At 42.2% G+C, this 20,130-nt stretch overlaps 1 protein-coding gene across 1 annotated transcript in view; it reads left to right on the top strand.

The window, feature by feature from the left end:
- EGLN1 (egl-9 family hypoxia inducible factor 1) overlaps positions 1 to 20,130 on the top strand; it is a 35,454-nt gene that overhangs the window by 786 nt on the left and 14,538 nt on the right. The window contains exon 1 of the mRNA XM_039707367.1: positions 1 to 588. This exon is cut by the window's left edge and continues 786 nt beyond it. Within this exon, the coding sequence (XP_039563301.1) occupies positions 1 to 588 (588 nt within the window). The remainder of the gene's footprint in view (positions 589 to 20,130) is intronic.

Raw genomic sequence — 20,130 nt, 5'->3', positions numbered from 1 at the left:
AGCGGCAGCCGGGCGGGGGTCGGCAAGGGCGCGGCGCCGCCGTCCCCGGAGGCCCCCGCCGAGGCCGCCCCGCTGACCAACAATCACGTCGCCGCCGCCGCTGCCGGCGGTGAGGCGGAGGCCTCGGCCGCGGCCCAGTCCCCGTCGCCCTCCGGGGAGGCGGTGCTGCTGTACCGGGACAAGTCGAACCTGTACCCGGGCGGAGTGCAGGCGGGACCCGGTGGGGCCGCGCTGCGCCCCAACGGGCAGACCAAGTCGCTGGTGCCGCAGCGGCTGGCGCTGGAGTACATCGTGCCCTGCATGAACAAGCACGGCATCTGCGTGGTGGACGACTTCCTCGGCAAGGAGCTGGGCGGGCTGGTCGCCGAAGAGGTGCGAGCCCTCCACCACACCGGCCGCTTCACCGACGGGCAGCTCGTCAGCCAGAAGAGCGACTCCTCCAAGGACATTCGCGGCGACAAGATCACCTGGGTGGAGGGCAAGGAGCCGGGCTGCCAGACCATTCGGCTCCTCATGAATAGCATGGACGATCTCATCCGACACTGTAATGGAAAGCTGGGAAACTACAAAATCAACGGCAGGACGAAAGTGAGTGAGAAGGGAGCTGGGACCCCCGGTGCCCGGCCTCCCCCTGCTCCTGCTGCCGGGGGGGTTGGGGCGGGAGCGGGGCCGCGGAGCCGGCGCTTCCCCGGTGCGGGCGTGTGTGCGCGCACGTGTGCGGCTGTCTGCGGGGCTGCGTGCGTGTGCGCACGTCCGTCCGGCTGGCTGTCTGGCTGTCTGTCCGTGCGGGTGCCTGTGCGGGGCTGTGCTCTGCATGTGCGCCCGCTGCCGCTCCCGGAGCCAACTCATACTTGGAGTCGTGTCCAGTTCTGGGCTCCTCAGTATGAGAAAGAAGCTCCGGACTTTCTCTAGAGGGTTACAAAAATGGTTAGGGGTTTGGAGCTTGTCTGTCATGAAGAGAGATTGTGGGAGCTGAGCCCTTTTAGTCTAGTGAAAAGAGGATAGAAGGGATCTCATTAATGTATGTAAATATCTTAGAGGTAGATGTTAAAAAGACGGTGCCGGACTCTTCAGTGTTACTCAGTGACAGGACAAGTAGCAGTGGCCATAAACTAAAGCACAAGAAGTTCCACCTCAACAAGAGGAAAAACTTGCTTACATTGAGGGTGGCAGAGCACTGGAACAGGCTGCCCAGGGAAGTCGTGAAGTTTCTATCTGGAAGCATTCAAAACCCACCTGGACGCCTTCCTGTGTCACCTGCTGAGGTGACCCTGCCTGGGCAGGAGGGTTGGACTGGATGATCTCCAGAGGTCGTTTCCAGCCCTCACAATTCTGTGACTGCCTGGGCCGCAGCCTGGACGGGCGGGTTGTTGTCCAGCGGGCAGCCTGGAGATTGCTCTCTGCCGAGAAGGTGCAAAAGGGTTTGTTTGCAGGTAAAAAAGGTGATCTTGTTTATATGCTTGCGTTTTATTAAAAACCCCTTGACCTGGAAGCTTATCTGCTAGGTGATGAGCGCTGAAATGGGAGTTCTTTCGTGGTCTCCCGAAAAACGATGTAACAGTGCTCTGAGGGGCTGCGGGAAGCAGGGGGCTGGCTGCGAGGTGTCCCGGCAGCGGCGCTGGCTGAAGAGCGTGGAACCACTTGTGCATAGCGTTTGTAGGCTCGCATGAATATGCCTTATTTTGGTAAACCTTGGCTCAGGATGTGGCCTGCCAGGTGCAGGACTTAACAGTGTGATCAGGGGACCCGCATCAGTGCGTGAGTGCCCCGGTGGCACAATAAACCCGTGAGTTACAGTAAGGCACTCTGGCAAATGGTTTTGTGGCAGGCAGTGGAATGACAGCCATGGAGCAGGGCGGCTTTGGGCAGAGTTTTTATTTTACTCTCATTATGCCACTTTTCTGCAAAAATCTTACTCTTTAGCTCTATTTCGAGACCAGAGAACTGAGTCAAAATCTCTCATTGTATTAGCCTAATTTGCGATTCTCTTCCAGTCCTTTAAATGAAATTCATGCCCTTGGTAGAGAACTAGTAATGAATATTCATCAGTATCTTTTCAGTTTAATAAAAAAAAGAAGAGGGGTGAAACCCCTTCAGACTTTGCTACCTCTGTTAAAGCATAAGGAAGCCAATGAAGTGGTAGGAGTCATCCTGCCGAGGTGGTTGCACTGTCACAGATGGACTGTTGTTGCTGCAGCTGCAGAATCTCAGCTGGTAGGAAGCTGCGGGAGGGAGGAAGGGAGAAACTGGACGGCAAAAAACAGCCCTGGATTTGTTCAGGGCACGGGAAACTCCCGTGATAAAGAAAAGAGGGTGTGATTTTTTTTTTTTCTTGTAATGCTGTCTTTGCATTTCTTCAGTTGAACCAGTACTGTGCTAAAACATTTCAATGGGAACATGGTGTAGAGTCTTCACAGATTCTTGCAGGACTTTTCTAAGCCAAGAAATCTCTCTTTATCTTTCAGGCAGTCTTAAAACTCTTTAAGGCTCCAAACTTGCACTCTAAAAATATCAGTGGTTTTGCTGGATTTCAGTTTTATGCAGCAAAACAGAATACTGCTTCTGTTTTTATATGCAGTGGTACACTTATGTAAAGAATAGGTGCCAAGGCTTTTGGAGTTGTAATCCTGAATCACACCTGTAATTCCTGGACCACTGTATTTTATGTTCCTACTTGGTTTTTGAAATCCCTCTTTTTGGGGAATCAGAACAGGTGCAGGGATCAGATCAGTAAAAGCACAATACCTTACTCCTTGGTGGCACAGAAATGCATTCTTTGTCTTCTCACTTTCCCTTGCTTATTTCCCTGCAAAAGTCAGCGCTTTTAGTGTGCAGGGAAGCTCAGTTCTCTAAAATGCCAGCAAAAGCAGAATGAAAACTGTCATTCACTCTCAAAGATTTACCTCAGAGATGAATAAACAGAAGCAGATGATACCAGAGTATCACTTCAAACAACTTGTATTGTAACCATATAACTTGTAACCCATTGGTGGTGTTGGCATTGAACTTTCCATCGCTTCTGTGGCAAGTGTCTCTTGAAATGCACTTCAGCTGTCTAGAAGCTGTGTATGAAAAAGCAAGAAGAAATTGGTCTGAGGTGTATATACCCTGAATCTCTTGGCTTGTAAATCTGTCTGTCAGGGAAAAAGCTATGTTGTGTTAATAGGATCTCATCTAAACATTTACATTCACCAGGGCCAGTCCACTAAGGCAAAGAACATGAAATAAGGTAAAATGTTGATTGTGACCTGAGATTTTATATTTTAAAGTCTCTGATAAGTGTTTTCTCTAGGTTACCTGGGCCACCTAGAACTGATCTACTTAAACTGATGTGGTTCTACCTAGTCCTGAGTGTCAGCAAATTACTCTCCAGCCTGTAACATACCTGTACAGCACTAGTTATAAACTAGTCAAGTACCTTTGAGGTGTGTGGAGACAGCAGCAAGTATAAGAGAGTGGCTAACTATTTACTGATCTTGGAAGTCCTGACTTACTGCATTCTTTGCTTTTGTTCTCTTTCTTTCCAGACTCTGCTTCCTTCTTTTCTCTAGCAGACAGTGGCACATACTTGCATATTTGAGCTCTAGTGTCTTTCTCCTACTTCCTGTTATTTTCTAGTTTTTACTTATTTCATATTTTCATAAATTCTCTTTTTTTTCCTTTGTCTTATCAGTTGCCACATTTGCACATGCATGTATTTCTGTTTCTTGCCTGTCCTGTTCTTATGTGACTAGTGGAGGTAAAAGCCTGCTCATCAAAATCAGGAAAAGAAATCATCCTGAATCTCACCCAGGTGAGATGGTTTTTCCTCCTTCCCTATATGGAGCATGAAGAAGGGGTTAAGGGTGGCAGGAGGTTTATGGTTTTTTTGCTAGCTTTCTCCTTCCCATATTGTGGACTCTGAAGCTTACATCATTTACTGGTCCTGGAGTAGTACTGTGACTTCCCAGTTACGGACTGGGTTCCTAATAATCACCATATAGCCAGACATCTGATCCATCAGCTATTCCTCTTTCTGCTCACCGTGCCAGCCATCTCCTAAATCCTACCGTCCACCTTTTGTTGGAAGGACATTAAAATAGACAGTTTGACAGGCCCTCTTGCATCCCTTTAGTTTTTCCTTCATTCCTACTTCTAGAAACCTGTCAGGAGACCAATCCTGCCAAATTGCTGTATTTTAATGTTCTCCTCTCTCTGCTAGTATGCTAGTGACACCCACTGCTTCTCAGCTACCTGTAGCTTTAAAAATCGATGTGTTACATATTGTGTAAACTTGCTTTTCTGCTTTTTCTGGCAATTGCTTATCTCTTACTCTGGAGATCCTGGAGTTTTCTGAAGACCTAGAGGACTCTGGATTCAGACTAATTTATTGTGCCCTATTAAATTAGATTCTTTCAAAGTTAGTAATGCTTCTTTAGAAAATAATTCTCCAAGAGTGAGTGAATTTCTTGTACACTGCTGTTAGCCTTTTTATAAACTTGACAGAAGAGGCTCTCTGCTCTTGCCACTTATTTATGTTGCAGCTTTTGTACAAACTTGTTGGATTAATGTTACCAAGGAAAAGTAAGATTTATAGGAGTTCTGTCCACTATATGTTGTACAAAATATAAATGTAAGCATGTGTGGCGGTAAGAAGACAAATGAAAAATAAGAGGGAATAAGAACTTGGCAACCAAGCAGGCCAAGCAGGTACTGGAAAATGATGATGATGCCAAAACTGTGGTAGAAGAAAGGAAAGTGATCACAGGGGCAGGTGTGCAGCTTGGGTAAGTCCTGCTCTGGTTGAAGGACCCAAGATCTGTGACTGGAGATCTGGACTTAGGAATGTCTGTAAGGTGGGGGGCTTTCCTTCAATTTGCTTGTGGCATGTGTGATTACATTGATCATCCTGTATCACTCTGGAGATCGTTTCACTATCACACCTTGAATTTATTTCTTGGTGGAAAACTTACTGATCTAATTGGTTCCTTGTGAATGACCTCATGTATGGCTTTGAATTTGCCACAGAGTTGTGGGAAAGTGTGGTTAGGTCTCTCTCAGTCTCCCAGTACTCACTTGTGTTGCTTGACCTTGATACAGAATATGACCAATGCTCGTCCTTGGTTGTTTCCATGACAGCAGCGCTTCTGTTGGTGATGTTGTTTTCTTGTAGATGAGTGTGGTGGTCCATGGATCCACAGCAGCCCACCATTCTTAAATCCCTGTTGGAGTAGTAGATGAGTGTGGTGGTCCATGGATCCACAGCAGCCCACACACCATTCTTAAATCCCTGTTGGAGCACAGCCCTGACATGTGATGACTATAGTTTTCATTTTTTGTTCCATATGGCCTTTTGGGTCCCAGGTGAAGGATCAGAAGAGTGACTGGGATTTTTCCTGCAAATGATCTTTTAATGGAGAAGCTCAGCAACATCCAGAAAATACTTTTGCTTACAGCCAACTTTAGCATTGCTGAGATTCTGACAGGTTCTCCTACTAGAGAAAATTACAGAGATATGCTGGTTTCTGAGGGGCAGCTGTGTGGTGATGACAACTTTGAAGTGTGGTATGAGTATAGTGTATCCAAGGGTGGGGAGCACCACCTGTGACTGCTAGAACTTCTCCACACCCCTATGTATTAGGCTGTAGTTCAATGAACATTTTGGGCTGGCAGCTCTGGACAAGTAGTCACTCTTCTTTGCCAGCAGAAGTATTTACATGGCCATCCTGTGAACTGGTTTGGGGAACTGATCCATCTGAAAAATAAACTGGCAAAAGAAGTGCTCCTGGTTCAGTGTTCGGATGTTTGTGCTGGCACAGGGGACTGGCAGATGGTGAGACTTTCTTTCAGCAGCAATGCAAATTTATGCCAGTTTAAAGTGTTTGCCAAACTACAGCCTTAGTTTAGCACTTGAGTCTGATTCTCCCAAAATTTGCCCTTGAAAATTCAAACATAGTTTAAGAAATTTTTGCTAGCTATGTATTTTTTTTCCTTAACTTTTATCTTTTTGCTCTTTTGTGTTCAGTGTGAGACTCTGTTCTTGCCATCAGAAGCACATACTTCTGTCCTCCAAGAATCTTTCTTACAACAATTTTATACAGAAACTTTGCTCGTCTACCCACCAGGCAATCCCATATAATATGTACAGTGGAAACATGTATTTTCTCCAAATTAAAACTGATTTTCCCCACACTCCCAGCTTCAAAAACAACCTGCTCTTAAGCTTATTGGCTGTTCCTGTCCCTTTTCTAGAGTTTTATTAGCATCAAATACGTTCTTGACCTCTGTTTCAAGAGAGGGCTGGATTGGTGTTGTCTGCCATGAACAGTGTGCTGCAGCTTGCTTCTGTTTGCTGCTGCTAAGGAAGGTTCCTGCTCGGCCTGATCCCCTTGTGCCAGCTCCAGCGCTTGTTCTTCTTGTTTTTCCAAGCCATTTTTGACTGTAACTAGAGTTCATGTATTTTAGTTGTTACTGTTCTGGGGATAAGGAACCTGTGGCATTGTAGTTTGTGCTCATCAGTGATTTTGGTACCCTGTGGATAATTAATTTTTTCCTGTCAGTGATAGCAAAGATTTTTTTGACCATGTTGCTTCTTTGATGTTCTATGCTGTCTCTTCTGCACAGAATGGTTTCATTTAATACTGCCTAAGAATCAAGTGGGATGCTTCTCATCAAAGCTGTACAGCTTGAGAGGAAGAGCTGTCTTCCCTTCCCTGTGGCCTCTTGGACTGAAATTCTTTGCAAGTGGTGTCCTGCCAAGTCATAGGACTGTCTGAACGGCAGTTCTCAGATCTCTGGGTTAGTTGTATCAGTAACCTTGACTGGTTGGTTGAGAGATGTTTTCCTTTTTTTCTAAAGGGTGCTTAATTTCTGAATAGGATGCTAGTTATTTCCTGAAAAAAATAACTTGGCAGCCTATTATTCTCTTCTGTGGTATTTACCATATTCATTAGATATGTAATTAATATCTGATGGCTCTTAGCTTGAACAGGTTAGGTTGCTATTGGAATTTTACAAGATGCTGCCTTCTAGTTGCTTCTGTATTGTTCTGTACTGGGTGCAAGTATATATGTTTGTGCCTCTAGGTATGTACATAATGTACTTGGAATTTAAATGAAGGCTTTCTCCTGCAGCAGAAAGGAAACTTGTTGTAAAAGGGAAACGGATACTCTATATAAAGCAAAAATTTCTTCTTGCCTATCCGGAGACTAAATAGTTTCTCTTTAGGCTCCTTAGAGAGCTGTTGTACAAAGACAGCACTTTTTTCAGTTCAAAAATTAATTTTGGGACTGTTGTGAGTGGGTTGGTTAGTGAATTCTTCAGTAGGACACTCATGGGGCTCCCTGGCTCTTACGCAGCTGTATTTTGTTACTTTTCAGTGGAGGAGTCACTGCAGACAATGCAAGGACTGTACAAGTGTTTTTTGGAAATCGGCATACTCAGATTATATAAATTCAAGTTCTTTATTCATTGGCATATTTTTTACGCTCCACTAAGAAAAGAGTATTTTGAAAGCAGTATTTTAGTGAATAGAACAGTAGAGTTATTTGAATTTGCATTTACTACTGAGTGAAATAATCGTTATTTATGGTACCCTTTTTGTCTTCTGCATTTGTGACTGACTTAGACCCTTCAGAAGGAGGACTAATGCTAGTCTTTGAGGCCTTTTGGGAAAGTGATTTGGTGCTGATGAAATCCTTGTAAACTCCTTTGAGGTTCTGAAGGTTGTTGGTTAAGATGGGTGGTCAGGCATATTTCCAGTGCAGGCTTGTGCCAGAATTAGCTGGTAAGTGGCAGTCGTAAGCTTCAGGTCAAAATCCACTCACTGTTCCAGGGCAGCGTCTGTCAAAAATAGAGCAATGCTTTTATGCACGTAACAGCTGCTTACACTTGAAGACTTTCTTGTTCTTTGGTATTTAACTTAAAACTGCTTGAGAGTATTTTTGTTAGCACATGATGTTATAAATAGGAATTGAGTAGAAGTGTGCATGCCTGCACGTCTGGGCAGAGGTTGTGTGTGGAGGTAGGGTGGTTATCGATATGTTGTATGTGTAGTGCTCTGACAAAGAGGTGAAGTCCATACCTGTAGGGTAACTAATGGGGCCTAAAGAAAAAGGTTATTTAATACCCAAGGATTAAATTTGTGAATTAATACAGGCTTAGAGCACATAGTTTGATCATGAAGGCATTCTGCATTGTAGAAATTATGTACATCTTTGAGGAGATGCTGCTGTGTCACCTCAGTGTGCTGCGGTGAGAGCAGAGCCTGAGACTGCCTTGCTTTGTTTCAGCAAAAACAAGCATGGTGTTGAAAATGATACAAAGGTGAATGCATGAGGGAGTTGTGGTTTTTGGGTTTTTTGGTCCTAGCAGGGTAGAGAAATTGTTGCCTTGACTGTCAAGTTAAAAAATGCACTAAATGCTGAAGACATTAGGGATTTATATGTATTTACTTGGTTTGGTTTATTTTTCCTGGGTTTTGTTTGTTTTGTTTGATTTGTCTTTTTTGTATGAAGATATTTTAAATCCGTTTCCAGGAAGAGCTTGTATTATCAATTCACATCAATTTGTTCCGTTGATAGCTTTGATAGAAATTCTTGGTGAGTTGGCAGAGGCTATAGGATTCTCTGCTGGGCATAGTCTTGCTGTGGTTTGCTGCCCTTCTGGTATGCCAAGGTGTGCTATCTTCCTGCTTGACTAGGTCAGATGGCTGCAGTTACATAGTTTATAACAGAAGTTACTAGTCAAATGAAACAAAAAAGTTTCAATAGTAGTTTAGCCTGATGGTTGTGATAACGTGGAATTTAAATTGCTATAGATTAAAAACTTGTCCCAACACTGAGGCAGCAATCCTCATATGTTTAAGCTCACTGTACTGTGAAAAAGTCCAGGGATGCAACATGTGTAAGGTTTCCAAAGTAGTTTGTCATTGGTTAATAACATAACTCTCTTGTTGCTGCTCTCTGTCCTGTTCAAGCATCTGTTCAAGCAGCTAAACCTTGCCATGGGTGCCAAGATCCCTCAACAGCTTCTGCTGTATTCGAACAGTGTGTGGTCTGTTCTCTGCTGAAGGCGTTGGGCCCTTCCAGTTTCAGTGGTTGCTGCATTGTTGTTCAGGCAGCTGGCATGCAGCCTTACTGCTGTGAGAAAGGAGACTGTGGCCAGTTGATAAGGGCATCTTAAACTGACTCCTTTTCAGCTGGCACACTGGATGATGCCCAGTGAAATAGATGCTGGTTGAATTGTACCTCTGTTTGGCTTAACCTTATTTGTGTGTGCTTTAGCCCCTCTATGGCAGCGCTTCAGCCAGGCATTAGTGCTGTTCATATTAGTGGATTTGGTCTTTCAGGTCATACAGGGAGATGCTGAGAGAGCTGGGGCTATTTTTGTGGCAGAGGAGAAGGTGTGAGGGGACCATACCAGTGTGTACGGATACTTGACAGGAGGAGTGAAGGAGAGGGAGCCAGGCTTTTGGCAGCTGTGCTCAGTTGCAAGGCAGTGGGTGTACTGAGATGCAAGAAATTCCATTGAAATGAAATAAATGCTTTTTCCATTGTGATGAACCAAGAAGCAGGTTGCTACAGAGGTTGTGGAGTCTCCATCCTTGGAAATACTCAAAACCTGATCACTGGTCACCCAGCTTGCTCTGGGTGACCCACCTCTGAGCAGTGGGCTGGACCACACAATCTCCACAGGTGACTGCCAACCTCAGTACTCCCATGGAAAAAAAGTACTGCAGTTTGAAATGGAAAAGATGCAAAACAAGCCAGATTTTGCAATCTGTTAAAATATTTTTTCCAGCAATGGCAGTGTCAGTATAAGTCCTGCTTATTGCATTTCTGAATGAAATTATCAGGAGTCTGTCTTCCTGCTAGTGTCATTTGCTCCCTAAAGAGTCATTGTGGTCGAATATGCCAGTAATGTAAATGTTTGAAATATTCCTGCCTTGGATCCCTTTTGGTCATCCAGGTGGTCACTTTTACTAGACCTGTGCTGCTGCCTCTTTCCTCTCTTCTCCCAAGTTGCCTGTTTTTCCGTTCATGTGTGCATATGCTCATAGCACAGTTCTTTCCTAGCAAAGCTTGCTAATACAAAGCATCCGTACACTCTACAAGACTGATTTAAGCAAATGTTTAAGAAATTAAAGTAAATTACCTGGAGGGGATTAATACTTTCTCTCCAAAATTATTTTGAATTTATATATGATCTTGAGTCCACTACTGTACTGAGAGGGCATAGTGCAGCAGGCATAGTTATCCTTTTCTTCCAAGACAGACAGAAAAATGAAATAATGCTGTTTCAAAGCCACAAACTACCAAAAAGTACTTTTAATATTTCACATATTTTTACTTTTTTTTTTTTAATTTGTAACAAACATCTGGCCAAATATTACTTTTTCGTACATTTCAGTTTTATTTTACTTAGGAAAAATTCCATCCACTCCATATTAAAAAAGGGAAGTGTGGGGAGGGAACATTTGAACTGGTAAGAGTCAGGCTTATGTATTTTGCCAGGCTGTTGAATAAATAAAAAACCTGCAGCTCTCAAGTTAAGATCCTTACCTCTTCCATCTAGGTTCTAGTAATTTTCTTTCATCTGTATTTCCCACACAAACTTGCTGCTCCTGCTTGCTTCCATCCTGCCTGTGCTCCCCTGGGGACCTTGTTCTGCAGTGGTGTGTTCCTTTCCTGTTGTGGTGCAGGGGGAGGGAGGAGGAGCAGGTGCTGAGGGAGCCTGGCTGCCCCGGCAGGGTGCAGAGGAGGAGGCTTGCCTCAGTTGCTGCTCCCTGCCAGGTACAGCAGTTGCAGGCACCCTGTCAATGGCCTGTCCCCAAAAGGACTGCGTTAGAGAGATAAGAGCCATGTGCCTCTCCCGAGGTGTCAGCTTGGCCATCCCTACCATATATCTAGTGGTAAATTGAAGCCAGATAGAGTTGTGTTCATCTGAAGTGACCTTCTGTATGAACTAGATGCTAGGCCATGGATTGCAGGTTAAAGCTAAGCATTTTTGAGGACTACCCAGTCTTAATATAAAAAACCCCTAACATTTAAAGCCATTTGTTCTTATTATTCAGATGCTGAAGACCCACCCTGCTCAAAGCTTACACTTTTTGCATTCTGGCTAATTTGGTTTAGGTTCTAGCAGGTTGCCTTCTTGTGTTTGCTCAGTGGGAGTTCTCCCTTATCAAATGTCTGTTTCACACAAGTATTTGCCATCTATGTTTATGCTATTATGTAGTTGTTGCAAATAATCAATAATTGTTCTGTATTTAAAGCTTCAAAGTGTATATAAAATTAAGTTCTCATCTACCACTTACCTGTGGCAATTGAGGAGCTCTGAGACAGAGGTTGTATCTAGACCACTGCCTGTAATACGTGCAGATAGATGGACACATTTGCCATTAATTTTTGTAATCTTGTTTTAAAAGCCATTTGTACTTTTGGCCTCTGCAACATCCTGTAACAGCGAGTCCTGCAGTTTGATTAGATGGAAAAGGAACTTCCTTTTGTTTAAAACTCACTGATGGTGATTTCAGTGTCTCCTAGACTGTATTGTGAAAACTCAGTTCCCAGTAGTTTTACTTGTCATAGTCTTAAAAAAAAAGTCTGGCATTTGCTTGCATGTATGTTTTTCAACGGACATGCTTTCCCTCCTAAATTGAAGAATTGTAGTCTTTTTTGTGTTTATCCAATGGGTACTGTTTCATAATTCTAGTTATTCCTGCTGCACTTCTGTGCAGCTTTTCTGGTTATGCTGATCAAGGTAAGGCAAGCAGAAACACAGTATTTAATGTACAAATATATCTTGATTTTGTATGCTGGCAGGGTGATGTATTCTGTGTTGTCTATCCTTATTTAGTGATTTATGACACTTCAGTTGCTTAGTTGCTTCCTCTGCTGAGACATCACTGTATAGGAAAGCTTTTTTTTTTTTCTTTCCCCAAGGACTATTTCTTTGCCCTGACGCTTTCCTGAATTTCACCTCCTATTTTGTTGTTTAGACAGTTTGTATTGTTTTACACCCCTCTGTGTGCCTTTCTGCAGCCAGGGCTGGGAGGGACTGCAGCATATTTAGGTATTGCAGGTAAGCACCATCCCTCTGCTCCTTCACCCCTGTTTCCCAGGTCATACAGAAATAGTACAGGTCCTCTGGGAATCCTTTTGGTAACACCGCATTTTTCACTAAAAGGAAGTTAGTTTGCTGTAGTGAAATTGTAACTGGAATTTACTATTTTATTGGTCTTTCCTTTGCCTGTTTCATTATTGCAAAATGCCTTGGAAGCAAGATCCATGGTTCAAGTGCTTTATATTTAAAAATGTTCAATGTTTGCATTAAAATTAATGGGTTGAGTAAATTTGCTTTAAATCTCTGCTATAGCTTGGACAAAATGACATGTAATGACTCTTGAAGGCCTCCTAACACCTGGCACAGACTCAAGAACAACACAGGAGTTCCTATACTGGAGTCCTGACTTTGTCATTTTCCTTAGTGAAAATAGAAAATGGGAGTTGGCTCGCTCATGAGCCAAGGCTATGCCAAAATTATATTGTAAAAGTAATAAGATAAACATACATTATTTTTACCTGTTTAATCCTATAGCTTTATAAAGGGCCTTGTAAACATGGAAAATAATATTCCACTGCAGAACATGAAATGTAGCTGAAGATACTATCAACTAGCTTTATTTTCAGTTTAATTCTCATAGAGCAACTTGAATTTTGCAGATTTCTGGTTTTTACTGTGTCTTTTACTCTTTTACACTCACATCCTGCTACTTTGAAGGAACACACCCACTGAAAGACAAAGCTAGTAATAAATGATGCTTCCTCACCATTGAGACTTAGAGTTCTGCAATTCAACTTAGAATAGTTCCATATTAAAACCCCAGAGAAAACTTGCCTTTGAAGAGCAAAAATTCCAATGCATCCCCCTGTCTTCCTCCCCACCCCCCACCCCTTCCCTTTGGGAACAGCTTTCTGGAGAGAGTGATGGAATTCTTCAGGGACTCAGTAGGGAACAAAATTTACTAGTGATAGGAAGATGGAGTCCCTTAGAGAATTTTTTTTCCTTTGAAAAATCTTTTACACTTTTTTTTTCATCATCTAGCCTTCGTTTTTAAGGAATGGTTATCTTGGTTTGGGAACCCTTAATTAAGGGTTGTCTTTGTAGAGGAAGTAAATTCTTGTTTTGTGGAGTAACTCTCAGTTGTCTTCATGGTAGCTATATCACATAGCTTGTATTGATCCTGGAAATAAAATACATCTTTTTACTGATTTTTGTGTGCTCCAAGTGGGGGGATAAATTGGTCAATTGGCTTGCGGGCAGAGCAGGCATTCAGAGAGGTATGTAGCTTTTTGTAAGGCCACTCCATGCAAACATTTTCCCTGGAGTACAGATGATGTGAGCAGCCTTCTGCACACAGTGGATGGATATGAGTACAGTGTTGTGCGTGGAGCAGCAGCTTTTTTCTTATCTTTGGTTGCAAATCTGTGTGCTGAGAGTAACCTTCGATGTCCAAGATGTTTTGTGCTGTGCTTCATTAAGGGGCTGGAAGACACCCAAAAACAATTACAGCTCAGGCCTGCTGAGGTATCTCACTCATTAGTGCTTGCACCTTGATTTCATGGGGTTAGTAGCAGGGCAGTCACAATTAAAACCTGTGCTGTGGGGCTTGCTCCCTTTGTTACTGCAGCACAGGGTTGGCAAGTGCATCCACTGTCCACAGGTCCTTGCCCACTCCTCCTCTTCCTCTGTTCTTCCCTACAGCCTTTCTCTGGCTTCTGAATCACCTTTCCTCTTCTTGGCTGCCCATCTCCAAACAAGTGTAACTTTGAGAGAATACAAAATTTTTTTTGGATCTGTAGTATCTTCAGTATAAAGACAAAGGGCCCCTTACTACACATCGTGGAAAATAATAAATCAGTTGGCTGCCCACAGATAATTTCATGAAGTGCAGTCTCCTATTTAGAAACTGCTCCCCAGTGTTAGTGTGCAATACTAGATGCGAGTTTTAGGACATGTGTTGTTTATTTTCAACAATTAAATAGAAAATTTATTTCAAAATACAGTCTCTGCCTGAAAGACTATTTCTGCTAATCCTGAAATCTGAAGTCATTGCTTGCTGACTTGAAGGGGAAGTTGACTGTATAGAAATCTGGAATCTACGATTTTTAGAATTGGCTGCTGTTCTGTTTGTTCCTTCTTGTGATACCTGGTGTTACTTTCCCCCTTTCAATAATGCAGACTTTTGTCTGTGTCCTTCTGGTGTCTGCTTTCTTCATCTTCCTTTCATGTCACTGTACATTGTCCATCAGTAATTTCCACTGCTGTTGCTTGAATTATGATGAGTTCATACCTTGGGTATGAGTTCTTTCAGGTCATTTGCAGACTGTTGCAAACACTTTGTCGAACGTTATGCTTATGCCTCTTTTTGTTCTTCTTTTCTTTAATTGGTACAATGTTAATCTGGGCACAGGCTTTATTTAAGCTCTTCAGATCTTGCATGTAGGTTGCATAAATATGTGCTGTGGAACAGTCTTCTTGTTCTGACGTGACACCTCTGATCTAGGCTACTATTGCTAATCCCTGCAATCTCTCCCCAGTGAGTACTGTAGATTGCAAAGCCCTAGCTGTCCTTTGGTTTACCAGGAAGGTTTCTGCTGATTGGATTTTAAAGGACACACAGATAAATATCTTTCTGCAGAAACACAAACAAAAAGGGGGTGTACATGTCCTGTCTTGAAATCCTTTATTTCTAGATGGGGTGTCAAATAGTGTATTTCTCTTTCTTACTAAATACAGTGCTTTTAAGAAGGTTTAAGAGTATGTAAGTGCTGGCTGCATGCTAACACGGCTGATGTTGAGATTTTTTACTTCCCGTGTGAGCATTTGAGGGGAGAGGTCCTGATTCTGTGTTCTTCTGAATGCCTTGGAAGAGGTGGGGGGCGGGGTGGTGGTGGTGGTGGTGAAAGTCTCAGTGACAAGTTGTTAAAGAGGAGCTTTCTTGTTCCTGTCAGGTTTTGTACACCATGGCTTTTTTGCTTACCACAACTTTGTGTGGAGTTTGGATTCTGTCACTTTCCGATTTTTAGAGTAGGAAATTTGGAGTTCAAGGTTAGCAGGTGACTTCTAATCACAATACTTGTTGAGTTACAGGCAGTCATAACCAATGTGATTGACAGGAGCCTTGCCACTTAATATTAACAGGCTTTTTAGTTGTTCACAGGAAAGGACTAATCTTTGGAGAAGCCTACTTGCCTTTTAGGAAGGGTGAATAATTATACATATATATATATATAAATACTAATAAATACTATTTTTGTTGTTGAAATAGTGGCAAAGGTGAAGAGATTTTGTGATTGGATTAGTTTTCTTCATAGCAACTTCCTAATGCCAAGTATAAACAGACTTGGAACAAACCAGATGGGTCTGTTTTAACCAATTTATAGTTGATAATGCAGCATGTTCTATTTTTTCCAAGCATGAGAGTGATGTGTTTTTCCATCACGCTGGTCTCCTGGGCCAGTGGTTATGATTGATGGGGAGACTGGGAAAAAAACCTCTTGAAGCAGCACCAAGGAGCTCTGCAGGAGGTCCTAACCTAGAGATGATCATGTTGCTGTCATGAACATAAACTCACTGTATGGTCAGTTGAATTGGCATTTCAGAAGACAGTGGGGCTTTTGTATCAGCCAGACAAGCACAGACAGTTTCCTCAGGTGTTTTTTCCTCCCTGGAGTCAGTTTTGAGTACATTCAGATCTTTCTCATGCTCACAAGGCTGCATGCTCTTAGAGCAAATACATGGCCGTCCTGAGCCACTCTCCTCCAGGAGTTCCACTGAGCCAGTGCAGCAGAATGCCTCCTTAACCTGAAATGACACGTCTGGCTCTGCTGGGACATACAGAGAAGGGGTGGGTTTGGGAGTCACTTTTCCGACTTGGCATGCCAGCATCAGCAGTCCTGCTCCTGGTGTTTATGTTCAGCCTGTAGTGCTGCATGGCCTCAGCTGTTCCCCAAGGCTTTGCCCAAGGACTGGTGGGAACTGAGACAGCTGGAATACCAGTAGATTTGTTTAATGCCTGTGTGCATTTGAACTGGATACACTGGGTGATCTGGTTAAAACAACAAAACCTCTAAGTGTTGTTTATGCCAGCTGGGAAACAGACCCTAATTACTGGACTGTGGTGGGATTGTAAAGAGAAGCTTGGATGGAGATGGTTTATGTGTGAAAGCCCATAAAAAGTAGCATGGGCAGAGTCAGCACTTCTTGCATTTAAATTGTAGGTGGCCTGAAAGCATATTAGAGGCTGCTTGTTGCTGTTTGGCTTTAAATCTTAGTCAGGCTTCTGTGCAGTGCTAATATAAATTAAATCTGTCCATAAGTAAATGTCTAATTGCTATTAGTGCAATATTCAGTGCATAGTTAGTTCTTTTTCTGTAATACATAAATAATTTCAAAGGGTTATCTGGACTCTAACAGTAGGAGTGAATGGTATAGCATATAATGTGAGGTTTGGGCATGCTGAATGTCCCCTTGAAAATAGCCTTAAAATCTGTTTTAAAATCATTCTCCTCAGTGTATTGTTTATGACAGTAAATCTTCCTGTGGTTAAAATCCAGAGGTGGTACCTGAGGCCTAGATTTGGACATTTTAGTGCAACTACATTAACATTTGCTAAACTTAAGGAACTTGCAGTGCACAAGTATTTCCAAGTATTTGGCTAAACATAGTGCTAAACACACAATCCTGTTCCCATGCAGTTGTGCAACATTCAAATTTATATAAAGATACCTTTCCTACAAGCTAAATTTCAGTGATGTGGCTATTTTGTTCCCTAAAACAGAAACAAAATTGCAGTTTTAAGTAAGAAGTGAATCTTCCCTCCTAGCAGTTAGCAAAATGATTGTGTATGGTTTATCTTCTAGTGGAAAGAAGTTCTAGGCTTCTCAGGATGTATAGTTTTGAGGGGAGAAAGGCAGAGATAATCAGTGACATTCTTTAAATGGCAGATTTCTCAGCCATTTACTTTCACAGATAATACAGTAAGGTTTGATTTTTAAAAGAAAAAAACAGAAAGCAACCATCTCTTGCCCACTGTTAATCCTTAGTGTTTCTTCTGTCCCAGCCTCTCCTGGTGCTAAGAAGTCCCTAGGCTTGATGTTTGGGCTAATGTGTGTACTTTATTTTTATGGTAGTGTGTCACAGAATCATTAATGTTGAAAAAGACCCTTTCAAGTTGAGTCCAGTTGTTGTTTACCCAGTAGATCACACACAACTGAAAAAAATTCACTGATCAGACATAATAATCTAAAATAGGTAACCATGCTTTTTTGTGTGTTGTGCATTGGTGTGCCTGCTGATGTCATGTACTTGGCTCTGGAAATCTGGTGTGCACAAAGCAACCATCTCTTGCCCACTGTTAATCCTTAGTGTTTCTTCTGTCCCAACCTCTCCTGGTGCTAAGAGGGCTGTCAGAATATATTTTAAGTTATGTAGCTGAATGAGACTTAACTTCATACTGTTTTAGTGCACTGTTGTAATTTGCTTTAGTGTTATGTTATTTTTAATTCCTAAAGATGTTGCTGCTCTGTGCCCTTCTTGAATGGGTAGTGATGAAACTAGGAAGTTGAGTAGTCTTGCATGAGCGCAGAAAGCACTCTTTTCTTGGGGAAAAAAGTTTCAAAGTACTTATTTTCTAAATGGTTTTATTAATTTCAAAGCAATTATGGTGTTAAACTAAAAACAGACTCTTAAAATCTGTGTTGACTGACTTACTTCTCTGTCAAATTTTTATACAGTGCCAAAACAGTGAGTCATGAGTCTGTTTCTCTTGAAGGGAATAGGGAGTTAGCCATGGAGGCCTGCCAAATCTACAGACATATTTAATATTATTCAGCAGTGGTTTGAATCTGAAATGTATTGGTCAACTGATTTAATCATACTGTAGACAGATTTAGACTGACACAAATCAAAGTATGCTTTAGCCCCTTCCTAGCTGCAAAGCCAAGTATTGTGTTTGCTCCTCAGCTTTTAAGAGAGAACTTTCTACTTTTTCTGGTGATGGTGCTTTTCATCTACTTTATTTGGGAAGCCTCAATTAAGTATATTTGGGGGATTTTTTTGTGTGGTCTGTGTTGTTAACCTTTTTTTCTTTTTTTGAGTTTGCAATAGACTTTGATATCAAAACTATCAGATTGTGTTATATTGAACCTTAGGGGAGGGACCTATTACTACTTTGAAGCACTGACATATTTTGGATGTGCTTATATAAATGATTTTTTTTTCTTTTTTCATTTAGGGAATGCAGGTGGTTTAGACTTGAAGACATTGTCTGTATTCAGAGATATGTTAGATAAACTTTTTTTTTTAATTATTACTCTTTTAGAGTCAGTGCACAGCTCTCTGTGTACATTTTTAGATTGTAACTCCAGTTTATTTTCCTGATAAGCAGTTAGATTAAGTTAATGGAAACTAGGACTTCATAAGATTGAAGGACTGCAGGTGTATTTGCAGTGCCTTCACTGACTCAATTTTAAAACAGCACCTTTTTTGTTAAACTGGCACAATTTTGAGAATAGGCACGTCCCACCTAACCGGGCTAGCAGCCTGGAAAATGCCACTGTGTTGTTTTACAGAAGATACAATCTTTCTTTTTCCTTGCCGTTTGTTGGCTGAGTCAGCCTTCTCTTTGCCTTCCGAGATTTGAGATTTGAGATTTTACAAGCTGAGGTATAGGAGAGCAGAAAAGCTCATTAATGTTTAAACACTTTTATCTTAGTTTGGTAGCAGTGAGAGCTGCAGAACTTCATCTGGGAAGTGCTTTAGGTCTTCCTGTTATGTCTGTCTTTAGCGCTGGTTTCAGTTGCTCATGGGTTCACCTTTGGAGATGTTTCCCCATTTGCCATGCTCTCCTCAGGGCTCAGTCAAAGCCTCCATGCAAGGAACATGCCTTCTGCTGTCCCCATGCTGAGAATCAATACTATTTCTCCCTCGCTAATGCCTCTTGCTTGATAGTTTCATAGGAGCTTCTGTATCCTATTTCTTATTTGTTAAATGTATTCATCAAAGCCTAAGCACATCCCACGTGCACAGTCATTTCCTGAATATGAGACTTAAGCAACTGCAGTTCTGTGGTTTTTCCTGTGCCATGTGTAAGAACTGATGAATCATCTAGACTTATATGCACATCTCTTCAGCAATTCAAGAGGTGAAGAGCATTTCTTGGAGCCTGTGGGCATGCATGGATTAAAGGAATGATACTTGAAAATGAACTTTGTGTGGTCCTAATGTTGAGCAAAATTAGAATTAAATGGTAAAGGGAGAGTACCAAACTAAATGTTGCTACAGGTAAAAATACCTGAGCTATTTTTTCTCTCAGTGGCACCATGGTTACATTCAAGCTGTTTGGATCCAAACTTCATGTGGCTCTCCTGGCCCTAGAGAGCTCAGCTGGATGTGGCCACTGAACCAGCATGAAAACTGCTGCCTTCTGGCTTGTGTCTCTTTATTAGGATATTTGAAGAGAATGTCGTGAGCAGGTAAAAGTCACATAAAAATGAAGACAGGAATAAGGCCATGACTTGAAGAGGAATTAACTGCTGGTTGGCACGGCTTTTTCTGAAATTTGGTCTGAGAAATCAGCATCTGATTGGCAAGTTAGAAATAAGCAATGTATAAAGGTATTAGTATGTTGTGCCAAACTTTTTATGGTATGGTATGTTATATTGCTTGATTTTGTATGCTTATCAAATGTGGTTCTATCCAAAGCAAGTAGAAATCTTGTATTGGCCATTGCATTGAAAAGCCAGGGAAGGAGGGAGGTAGGTCAGGTTACTGAACTCCCTAGAAGGTCATGGAAGATGTAATCCATGTACATAGCTGTGTGCTGATTCTATTAATAGTGTAAGCAGCTATGTCAATGCTCAGTTTTTCCTCTCTCCCTTCCTGTCTAAGTTCATTTTTCATCTCCGTTCTTAGTTCAGTTTGCCTTCACTTTGCCAAGCTTTCCAACTTTGCTGTTAAAACTTGGCAAGATACAAGAGAGGGTGACCTGTGTTTGTCATCCTTGCCTTCAGTTGTTTGGGTTTTTTCCTGAAAGAGCAGATTACTCTGTTCTTACAGGAAGACGGCACAAATAGCAGGTGTATG

The sequence above is a fragment of the Passer montanus genome, unplaced genomic scaffold (assembly GCF_014805655.1).
Source record: "Passer montanus isolate IOZ18808 unplaced genomic scaffold, ASM1480565v1 scaffold2, whole genome shotgun sequence".
Taxonomy (NCBI): Eukaryota; Metazoa; Chordata; class Aves; order Passeriformes; family Passeridae; genus Passer; species Passer montanus.
The sequence above is the reverse complement of the archived record's forward strand: the minus strand, read 5'-3'. Positions and strand labels throughout refer to the sequence as shown.